The 12,023-nt window shown below is 40.5% G+C and overlaps 2 protein-coding genes across 2 annotated transcripts; both read right to left on the reverse strand.

Annotated features, from left to right (window-relative positions):
• Positions 1-2,551: 2,551 nt before the first annotated feature.
• LOC106742657 lies at positions 2,552-2,929 on the reverse strand. Its single transcript, XM_014615828.1, has one exon. The coding sequence runs from the start codon at positions 2,927-2,929 to the stop codon at positions 2,552-2,554; it is 378 nt and encodes a 125-aa protein (XP_014471314.1).
• A 530-nt stretch (positions 2,930-3,459) lies between these two features.
• Positions 3,460-6,004, reverse strand: LOC106742658. The gene is made up of 4 exons (XM_014615829.1): positions 5,738-6,004; positions 4,513-5,532; positions 3,967-4,353; positions 3,460-3,921 (listed from the first exon to the last, which is right to left on the reverse strand). The coding sequence occupies exons 1-4, from the start codon at positions 6,002-6,004 to the stop codon at positions 3,460-3,462; spliced, it is 2,136 nt and encodes a 711-aa protein (XP_014471315.1).
• Positions 6,005-12,023: the final 6,019 nt, after the last annotated feature.

Raw genomic sequence — 12,023 nt, forward strand, 5'->3', positions numbered from 1 at the left:
TTCGTCCATGCGTTTTAACGAGATATTCTTGAGATGTTAATTTCAGAAATTGATCTTTTCCCTGAAATACACGGAAAAACTCTCAATTCCTGCAACCTGAATAGGAACCAGATGAAAAGTCAGTGACAAGAAACGATATCTCTGTAAGAGCCTCAGCAGAATGGTTGACTTGTACTTATAAGACAATGTTTTATGCCTTCAATTTGTCGGAATTATCATTTTTTCATTTTTTTTATTATGCACGGTTTGCCATTAGTTACAAACAGAACGGCTTCTTAGTTTAAGACTCGAGACAGTCATTGTACGTTATCTAAGAACAAAAATTTAAGGCATGAAAAATTATCTTAAATCGATAAGTCAGTCATTCTGTTAAGGCTCTAACTGAGAATATTTGTGTGGACATTCAGCTAAAACATCGTTAAAATTCGATTGAGACAACTGAGAGCAATCGGCTAAGTGGAATCTCCTCACAGGAATCATCCTGTCTCTACAACCGAGTTTTCGCTCGGCCTCTAGGAAGCAACGGAAAATTCAGTTACAACAATGAAGTAGTTTTTTCCGTGTACAAGCGCGGTTTTGGACTTGGTTATCTCCATCGCGACTGAACGATACGTGAGATCGCGTTACGAGCGTCCGACAGTAGAAACGACGTAATTACGATCGGAGCGATCGTGCCGACTATTATCTATCGCACGTACTTATACACAAATACAGAGAGAGAGAGAGAGAGAGAGAGAGAGAGAGAGAGAGAGAGAAAGAGAGAGAGAGAGAGACAGAGAAAGAGAGGGGGGGGGGAAGAGAACATACGAAGCAGTTCTTGCAAAGGTTACCACACGCCATCGCGGCTCGTATTGTAACCTTTGCGAGGCTCTGTCGCAATCCCTTACAATACGCGCGTTTGCCGCCGCCATCGCGAGCGAGCGAGCGAATCTAACGCTTTATCACACGAATTAATAGTGCGCGGCGTTTTTAATAATCCCGCTGATTTATGGAACGCACGCCGCGCACGGTATTACGATCGTGCCCGGTGCGGCGCCTGGCTGTTTTTTCTTCTTCTCTTTCTCCTGTGCGTCCGCGTGCCTTCACCGATGCGAATAATAAAGACCGCCGGGTTGCGCGAGAAGATCCGCTCGTGAGAGCAGGAGTGATCTTCATGCCTTTCCTATTCCTATTAAACGGTCTCTTATCGTTCGCGGTGCCGCCCGAGAAACCGTAATTCTCGCCACGCTCTTGGCTCACAGTGAAATTATTAATTTTCTCCCCGTATAAAAGCTCAAGCACGCCCTCTTTTCTTCCCTATCGGATTCGTTTTTTCGAACAAATTCGACAAAGACCAAGTTCACTCGTCGCTGTGATTTCGTTAGAACGACGTAGATGAGATCCATCGATTTTTTGGCACGTGAATCCTCATTGAACGCATCACAGTGAAGAAAGAGTTTGATTGGATCTACTTGACAATGGACTACCAAAGAAGTTTTGGTTGAAGGAAACAGAATTTCTAGTTACAAGAACCAAATTTGGCTCATGAGAACTGAGAATTTTGCCTCTTAGAACGCGTTTCATTGTCAGGTAGATCCAAGTGAAATTTATTTTTCAGTGCAGGTAGTATGACATAAAAAGAAACGACAAAGCGAAAATGCGGGAATTTCTCGAACGCACGCACGCGCGTATACGAGGTATCGCGATTCGACTCGTCCTCGATGGAGAGAAACCTCTGCAGAATGTGCGGTCGTTGTGAGCCGATCTTAACGCGATCGGCGCTTATTGAGAAGCAGCCGTGGCGCAGGATAGAAGAGGAGCGAAACGGCGGTGCTCGGCAGTGAGGAGGAAAGAAGAGCGGGCGGGCGTCCACCTCCTCTTCAGGGTGCTCTTACCGTGCGTAAATATAGGGCATACCACGTAGCGAGTGCACCGCGGAGGGTGACCCCGATGACCCAAGTGGTACCCGAAGGCAGGCAGCCTCGATGAAGAGGACGAGCACGCGAAAGGAGCGAGGAGGGCGAAGGGGGTGGACGCGAGGGAGGAACGAATCGTCGAGCCGGCCCAAATGGAGAAAAAAGACAAGTTCGAGAAAGAGAAGAGAGAGAGGGGAGGAGTAGAAGAAGAAGACGAGGAGGAGGAAGAAGAGAAGGACGGATGAAAGAACGACACGAGGAGAGAAGAAAGGAGAGAGAGAGGGAGGGAGGAGGGGAGGTGGTGGTACGCTAAAGAGACGTACGTTCCCACACAAACCCCCCAAGATGCGTCCTGGCATGGTCGGGCCTCTGGACCCCCGATGCCCAGAAGCTAATAAAAACACCTCGTATACTATGGGGAAGATAACTATAATTATCTTGGATATTCTTGTCGATTTCCATGTTATATCTAACGATTTTCCTATTCAAACTAATGGAATACTGGGTAACGATTTTTTTCAACAGGCCGGAGCTAGAATTGATTATTCGACAGGACATTTAGAGGTTCAAAATACAAGAGTTCCCTTTTATTCTTCCGAATCTATAATAGTACCCGCGCACTCCTCTTCTTCTTCTTCTTCTACCCCTTTGTGCCGCTAAGCGTCGGGGCATTTCAGCCACTTATTGAAGTTCCTTCGATCACGCGCTATTCTCCGCACATCACCGAGGGTCTTCCCTCGCTTCCCGATCAGTCCCATGATGTACTCCTCCCATTCAATCCGTGGCCTTCCTCGTGTTCTTCTTCCTATTGGCCTGGCTTGCCACACCTGCTTTGCCTTCCTTCCATCCTCCATTCTTACTAGATGACCAACCCAGCCCAGCGCTCTCCTCTCAACGATATCCATTATTGATTCCTGCTGAAGCTCGTCTCTCACCATGGTGCTTCTGATGTGATCTCTTCGAGTTTTCCCAGCAATTTTCCGCAAATATCTCATCTCTGCTGCAACCAAACGATTTTCCAGTTTTTTATGCATTATCCAGCTCTCTGCACCATAAAGGAGGGTTGGCAGGTAAATGGCACGTTAAACCCGAACTTTTGTTTTTCTGGTGATCTCCTTCTTCCCTATGATAGTGTTATTTATGCCATAGTACACTTGATTAGCTTTTCTAATTCTGTTGTTTAGTTCTGCATCTAACTTTCCATCCTTTCTGAAGATGGTGCGCAGGTACTCAATTTGTTCTATTGTACTTGCTCAATATCCTCATTATTCCATTTGATGTGAAGCTGTGCTTTTTCGCCCTTGGTGAACTTCATGACCTTGGTCTTACTCCCATTCACTTCCATCCCACGGTCCTGGAAGGCACAAGACCATTCAGTAAGAGCTTGCTGAAGATCCTCCTCATTCCCAGCTAGAACTAAAATATCATCTGCATAGACCAAAGATTGGATATATATGGGTCTCATGTTCCAGTTGTCAATCTTAATTCTTCTGGTTCTTCTTCTACACTGCTTGATGACTTGGTTTATGAAGATCACAAAGAGAAGAGGGCTCAAGCTATCTCCCTACTTCACTCCTTTTTCCATTTCAAATTCCCTAGAACATTCTCCAGCTATCCTCACTACCCTTTGGACTCTGTTATACATGCTTTGAATGCGACGTTGGAGAGTTTTTGTGACCTTTTCTTCTTCAAGTGCTGCCCAAAGCTGTTCCCTGGGGACGGAGTCAAATGCGGCCCTAAGATCTATGAATACGGCTAGGACATCCTTCCCACGACTAAGCCTTTTGTCTATGACAGTTCTTAGTGTGAATATATGGTCGTGTGTTTGTCGATTTGGCCGGAATGCGCACTGCTCTTCTTCCAGATTTTCTTCTACCTCCTGTCTCAGCCTCTTCTCCAACAGTCGAGAGTATACCTTCGCAGCCACATAGGAGAGACAAATAGCTCTATAGTTTGCACAGTCCAGAGTACTGCCCTTCTTATAAATAGGGATGATGATGTTCTTCTCCCAGTCCTTTGGGATCTTCTAAGTGTTCCATGCTTGTTAGCATATCCTTGTCATCCACTTTACCACAACCTCTCCTCCGTACTTCATCAGTTCCGGTGAAATTCCATCCCAACCACCCGCCTTGCCCATCTTCATTTCAATGATAGTCTCTCTTACTTCACTCTGCATAATCATTTCCCCATTTTCTAGTTCTTTCTCTTTCACTGCATTATTAGCATTCTCTTGAGGATGCTGATCTGCATGGAACACACCTTCATAATATGTACTCCATGTAGCAAATATGTCCTGAGGTCTCGTTTGTATCTTCTGGTTGCTGTCTTTGATGTTTCTAATTCTCTTTCCCATTTTACCTTGGAGGGATCTTGGTATCTTCCAGAACTTCTTTTGATTGTTTCTGTATTCTGATTCAATTTCCTGGCCAAAGTCCTGCCAGCTCCTTTCTTTAGCCTGCTGTACTTGTCATTTAGCTTCATTGCGTGCTTCAACATAATTTCTCCAGTCCTCTGCCCTTTTTGTTCTCATGTACTCCTTCCACGCTGCCTTTTTCCTACTTACGCCTTATTTAACCTCCTCATTCCACCACTTTGTTCGTTTCATTCGTGTATTTACAGTAGTTTTCTCACAGACCTCTTCTGCTACTTTGAGGATATCTGTCTTAAATTTCCTCCATCTCTGTTCTAAGTTCCAGACTCCTTCGGGTTCCTCACTTTCTGTTTGCTGAAGTTTTTCCTCCAACTTCTTAGCATAGTTCTGTCTTACTTCTTCCTCTCTGAATGCAGAAAGTCTTATTTTTTGGAATCGAAGATGAGGAGCACTGAGTGGAGTCTTGAACCTTGTTTTCATAACCAGAAAGCGATGCTCCGTGCTCATTTCTGCGCTACGAAAGACTCTTACATCCAATGCTGCATATGTCATGTTCTTGGTGTAGCAAAAGTAATCAATACAGCTCTTTACTCCCCGGCCTACTGACTCAAAAGTTATTTTATGGATATTGTTATGGCGGAAAAAGGTGTTGCCAATCCTCAGCTCATTATCAATACAGAATTCCAGCATTCTTTCGCCATTGTTATTGATGGTGCGTTCTGCTCCATGTTGGCCCATATATCTATATCCCCGACGCATCCTATTTCCAATTCTAGTATTCCAGTCCCCCATCACAATAACATGTCTGCTTCCTTCCCTGGCTTTGTCTATAGTCTTTTGCAATTGCACATAGAATTGCTTTTTATTTACTTCTTCCATATCTTCATTTGGGGCGTAGACCTGCACCAGCGTAATGCTTTCTTCCAGTTCCACATCCACTGAGATTAGTCTCGAGCTGATAAGTTCCCAGCCTGTCACTTTGTTTTCCACTGCTTCAGACATAATAATGGCCACTCCTTCCTTTGCCCGCACATTCCTGTTGACTCCTGAATATCTCATTACGTGTCCCTCATCCAAATTAATTTGGCCACTACTCTTCCTCTTGGTTTCACTAACTCCTAGTATGGCTAGCTTGTACTTCTCCATTTCTTCAGCTATCTCTACCTCCTTTCCAGTCAGTGATGTCACATTCCAAGTACCAATTTTCATATACCGTTTCGTGCCAAGTTGCATCCGTGATATCCGTCCGGCTACTCTCATTTGTCTCTGAATAGATGCTTTCGCTCCACGTGGGTTATTAGCCCTACGGAAGTTAGCCTGATAAGGGGGCTGCCCTCTTGGCTGCCAGCCCGTTTTCTGTCAGGGTATCTTCCCTTAGCCTTTGGGATCCCCCCCCCCCCCAACTGCAAGGTAGCAAGTTGTGGTTTGCAGTTCCTCTGCCTACTCCGCCGTTGAGGTGTTTACAAAATACCTTTTTCCGCCTTCGTAGTCCTTGACTGCCAACCTCTAATGAATTTATGTGCCATTTCCTGCACGAAGGATTCATTTGGCCTCCAAAGTGAGAACTCCTCCGCCCATAGCCGTTGGTTCTCCTCTGGTTGTCAGGTTTGGTATTAGCTGCCTGACCCTCGGCCAGACAGTCGCAGGTAGTACCGTGTACTGTCACATACGGTAGCAGGATGATCCTGACCTGACCGGCAGTACCCGCGCACTCAAAAGCCTTATTCTTCGCACGCATAGGGAACCCGTACATCAAAGAAGGGTACCTACCGAAAATAAACTTCGGTAAAGGAGTAGAAGTAGAAGCAAAAACGATAGTAAAAAATAAAGACGGTAAAGCCTATATGTATGTTGCTAATTCTTTGGACACAGAAGTAGAATTATTGATACCCACTATTAATATACGACCGGCATACGCTAAGGATAATGAGAACAGAGACAGTATTACGGATAACGGTAACGAGATAAACGATTCTGACCACGAAGAAAGTGAAAACCAGGTTTCTGCGCTACTTGACAATAAGGTTAAAAGGAAAAAATTTGCCGACGAAGTCCCAGACACGATTCTAGAGGATGCGGGACGCGGAGAACAAAAGCTTTCTTTTCATTCAGAACGTAATAAAAATCGCGAGGAAAAGATTACTACATGGGCTGAAAAGTCCCGAGATTTTTAATGAAAACAAGCGTTTTTTGGGCAAAGTTATATTTATTCTTCAACATAGTTGCCTTCGAGTGCGATACACTTTATATAGCGATTTTCCAACATTTCGATGCCCTTTCTATAGTACGAAATGTCCAAGCCTTCGAAATACGTCTCGGTTTCCGCGATGACTTCCTCATTCGATGTGAATCTCTTTCCCTGGAGCCACCGCTTGAGGTTTGGGAACAGATAATAGTCGCTGGAGGCCAAATCTGGAGAATATGGCGGGTGAGCAACCAATTCGAATCGTAATTGGTCCAATTTGGCCATCGCTTTCAAGGACGTGTGCGATGGTGCGTTATCGTGATGGTACAGAACTGTTTTCTTCGCTATATGGAGCCGTTTTTTCTTTATTCCGTCGTTCATTTTGTCCAATAACGCTGCATAATACTCTTTCGTAACTGTTATTCCCTTCTGCAGGTAATCGATAAAGATTATACCATGCGCATTCCAAAAAACGGAGGCCAAAACCTTCCCGGCCGAGCGTTGNGGGCAAACGCGGCACCCATCGTGCAGATAGCTTTTTCATATCCAAAACATCGTGCAAAGTGTATCCCACCCGTTCTTTTGAGATACCAACGGTCTCAGCTAACTCGCGCAACTTCATTTTACGATCACTCAAAACGATTCGATGCACTTGCTTTACGATTTCCGCATTCGTAGCCTCTTTTGGTCTTCCAGAGCGAGGTGCGTCTTCGGTGCTTGTACGACCCATTTTAAATTTACTAAAACATCGATAAACTGTTGTTCTCGAAGGAGCAAATATAGGATAACATTTCTTCAACCATTTAATTGAATGTTCAGAAGTTTTTCCCATCAAAAAATAATGTTTGATCAATATGCGATATTCCTGNTCATCAAAAAACAATGTTTGATCAATATGCGATATTCCTGTTTTTCTGTTTTTTTTTACGAAAGCGAAGGTAGCGACACTTAAACGACTGTAGCTTGTAAACGAATGAACGAAATGTCATGAAACTTCACACATAAACTAGTAACAGATGAACCTCTCGAAATAAATCATGTTCATTTTCTAGTGGCGCCACCTACTGAAAATCCCGGGACTTTTCAGCCCATGTAGTACTTCCTACGCCTCTCATGAGAACATTATCTCCCACAATTTTCCTAACGAAGGGGACGATTTCTAGATTCCCCACGATTCCTTAAAAAATATTTCCAATCAAGGGGACGATTTCCAGATTCCCCACGATTCCTTAAAAAATACTCTCAACCAAGGGGACGATTTCCAGATTCCCCACGATTCCTTAAAAAATATTCTTAATCAAGGGGACAATTTCCAGATTCCTCGAAACCCTTCCAATAAATCCTTAATTAAATTCCAAGTAAAACATCACCGAACCTCCCCTGAAACCATAAAAAACATTAATTCAGGCGACCCCTTCCAAGACTCCCACGCATTTCCAATCGAAAATTTTTACAAAAAACAAAACGAAAAATCACAGGCCTTCCATAAGAAGACTGATCCTTTAGATTCTAGCGTATAGAGGGACGACGCCCAGACTCTCCACTTGCGGTTAAGTAAAAATATAAGTAAGAATCAGGAAGAAAGTTTCCAATTTTTCTATATAAATTCCTATATTTCTAAGCAAGGGGTCAATTTCCGCACACCCCATATATCCCCTGAAATAAATAAAAATCAGGAGGAAAAATATTATAGCTTAACCTTAGAAGAGAATCTTGAAAAGAATCTTTAAGGCGTTAGTAAAAATTTTAATATCAATAACCAAAAATTAGAATATCGAAAACAAGATCCAATACCCCTTTTTAGTGATGTTGCCAGTAAATTTAACGAAACTCAGGAAGGAGCATTTAAAGTCTCCTGTGAAGATGTTAAAACTCATAAAATTAAGGAACAGAATATAAATATTTCAGCCAAACAACCAATCCCTAATAGAACCTCAGGTGTAAAACCAGTATCTCCAAAACTCCCCTGATTTCGAAGGTATTACAGGCGATAACGAACATAATATAAATAATACAAATAATAACACAATTTCACATGTTCACACAATTTCAGTTCCAGATTTTCCGGTACCAATAACTGACATTAGTAGATCCAAGACTGACGTGCATTCTATCGACGGACTTAACGAACGCACTAATACTGTAAATTATAACGAAAATTCTAATAATCCAACTTTGAATACAAATAATCTTCATGTTCTTTATGTAAAGCCAACTGACACTTATGACGATGACCGACTAAACGACTTACTAAAATTAATTAATTTGGACCACTTAAATTCAGAAGAGACAACCAGTATATTAGATTTGATTGAGGCCCATCAAGAATACTTTCAATTGCCTGGAGAAAAATTGACTGCAACGCACGTACTACAACATCGTATACCGACTACAGACGACTATCCGATAAATACTAAACAGTACAAATTTCCACAAGTTCACAAATTTGAAATAGATAAACAGGTGCAAAAACTTCTGGACGGCGATATTATCCGACATTCTCAATCGCCGTATAATACTTTCATCTGGATAGTGCCTAAAAAGGCGGATGCACACGGTAATAAACGTTGGCGTATGGTCTTGGATTTCCGCTCTCTAAATGATAAGACTGTTGGAGACACTTATCCGTTACCTAATATAATTGACATCCTCGATCAGCTCGGTGGAGCTCAATATTTTTCCGTTTTTGATTTAGCTTCTGGATTGTATCAAATTGAGATGGATCCACGCGATAGTTATAAAATAGCTTTCACTACACCTTTTGGACATTATGAATTCAATCGAATGCCTTTCGGATTAAAAAACGCTTCTGCAACGTTTCAAAGATTAATGGACATAGTTTTATCGGGAATACACGGACAAGAAGTATTTGTTTATTTAGATTATATAGTGTTATACGCTTCTTCTTTAAAAGAACATAAGGGCAAATTTGAAAAATTAATGCAGCGACTTAAAGAAGCTAATTTAAAATTGCAACCGGACAAATGTCAATTTCTGTCCAAGGAAGTCAATTATTTGGATCACGTAGTTAGCGATAAAGGCGTCAGGCCAGATCCTAAAAAATTTGAAGCTGTACGCGAATTTCCAACATCTAAAACGTCAAGGAACATAAAACAATTTATAAGATTAGCTGGGTATTATAGGAGGTTCATACCTGAATTTTCAAAATTAGCTTGACCTTTAACACAATTGTTAAAACACGAAGTTCCTTTTCAATGGGGAACAGCACAGCAACAATCATTCGAGGTATTAAAAAATGAATTATGTAAAGAACCAGTCTTACAATACCCAGACTTCTCTAAACCATTCATCCTAACGACTGACGCATCAGGTTACGCAATAGGAGGTATTTTATCACAAGGAATCATAAATAAAGACCGACCCATAGCTTATGCATTTCGCACCTTGAGCGATAATGAAAAGAAATACGATACTTATGAAAAAGAAGCCTTAGCAATTGTATATTGCGTCAAACATTCTAGGCTATATTTGTACGGAAGGAAATTTACCTTAATAACAGATCATAAACCTTTGATGTGGTTTAAAAATGCTCAAGATGCGAACATGCGAATACTTCGATGGAGATTAAAACTAGCAGAATACAATTATGATGTAATACATAAAGCCGATAAAACAAATGTAAACACGGACGCCTTATCAAGAAATCCCATAGACACATCGTCAGAAGATTGCAAAATAATTAATCCCAAGACCAAACTAAACCCAAATAACCCACAAGAAGTTGAGCTTATCCGACGATTATTGGAAGAAGATCACGACTTCGAAGAATCAAATGAGGAAAATATCCTTAACTCGCAATTACTCGGAAACCACGATACGGAGGAGTCAGATGGAGAAGACATACCTGAAATGTATCTGCCGGAAGACCACGCAATAACTGAAATCTTTCCTACAGATACTATACCCTTTACCCCAGAAGAATTAGCGGAACCCAGTACGACGCAGATAGTCGACGTACTAGTATATGCACCCGAATCGGTCGAGCAAAAGGTGGAAGAACCGGTTGGCGTGGAACAAAATTGTCCAGATAAACCAGGCGAAATTCTTCACCGTATGTCGACGCGTAACCGAACAAAAATTGCAGCAGAAATAGCCGAAGAACCCGAAGAGATAATATTGATAACCCGTAAAAACCTACATCCGAAACCTTTACCTGAGGCTGCGGATGAAGAGGGTAGCGACAATGAAATTCCTACTGCAATAATAAGAAAATCGTGAGTCACAGATATTCAAATTAACCCTTTTTCTCTCACATAACACAAATTTTTTTTAAACTTTCAACCTTATATCTTTTAACGAAAAAATCATATGAAAATTTATCAAACATCATTTCTTATAGATTTTGACCTCTTCTTTCGAATGCTGTTGAGAAATTTTATCCAAATCGTAAGCCGGAAAAGTTATAGGCCGTTTTTCCGAAAAATTCACAAATTTTTCACGAGTTTTTTTTTTTAATGTTTATTTTGAGTTGGAAAAAATTTGCACACGCCATCGCAATCATTATAAACAGTGTTATAGATGTCTGCTCTTTCAAACGCCGTTGAATTTTTTTGGAAATTCAAAAGGGCGGACACAAAATGGCGTCCGAAAGGGAAAATTTTTTGTTTCAACTTTGCGAATTTTTTTCTCAAAAACTATTAAGTTTGGTGAAAAATTCCTAAAAACAAAAATGTCTTAAAATAAGTCAAAAAATACCCTAAAATTTTTTCAGAACGGTTTTACAACATTTTTGAAAACTTTTATTTTTTGCCTCTTCAGAAAAACTAACAATTATCTATAACAATTTTTTTTTCTGTGTAACTATTTCATAAAAAAGAAAATAAATGTAAACCAGCGTTTTACATCACGGTCACGGATATCACGTCCTTTTGCCGACAAATTGTTTTCGTAATGTTTGTGTAAATAATAACTGAACGACGATTGCAAATGAAAAAATGTGAATTATTATTTAAAAATTTTCAAAGAGAAATGCACAAAAAATTCTAATAGGATTCAGATAATTGGAGAAGTATTGTACTATTATAGTTACTTTTAGTATATAAATTTTTTTATGAGTAAGATGTATCGAGAACACAAATATTATAATGAAAAATGTTCAACACCCAAATTTCTGCATATAACTGCACAAGAGATTCCGATAGTATTTGTAAAACTGAAAATCTAACGACTGAAAAAACTTAGTAAGAAAAAAATTACAAAACGTTTACGTTAAATTGAATATTTAACAATTTCTCATAAACTATGGGGTTTGGTAAAAATTTTCTGAGGACAAAAATGTCTTAGAATCAATCGAAGAATACTCTCAAATTTTTTCAGAATTTTTAAAGGTAATTTTTAGTTCTTCTGAAGAGGCAAAAAATAAAAGTTTTCAAAAATGTTGCAAAACCGTTCTGAAAAAATTTGAGGGTATTTTTTGACTGATTTTAAGACATTTTTGTTCTCAGAAATTTTTCAGCAAACTTAATAGTTTTTGAGAAAAAAATTTGCAAAGTTGAAACAAAAAATTTTCCCTTTCGGACGCCATTTTGTGTCCGCCCTTTTGAATTTCGAA

The sequence above is a fragment of the Dinoponera quadriceps genome, unplaced genomic scaffold, assembly GCF_001313825.1.
Source record: "Dinoponera quadriceps isolate SergipeBrazil2010 unplaced genomic scaffold, ASM131382v1 scaffold832, whole genome shotgun sequence".
Classification (NCBI taxonomy): Eukaryota; Metazoa; Arthropoda; class Insecta; order Hymenoptera; family Formicidae; genus Dinoponera; species Dinoponera quadriceps.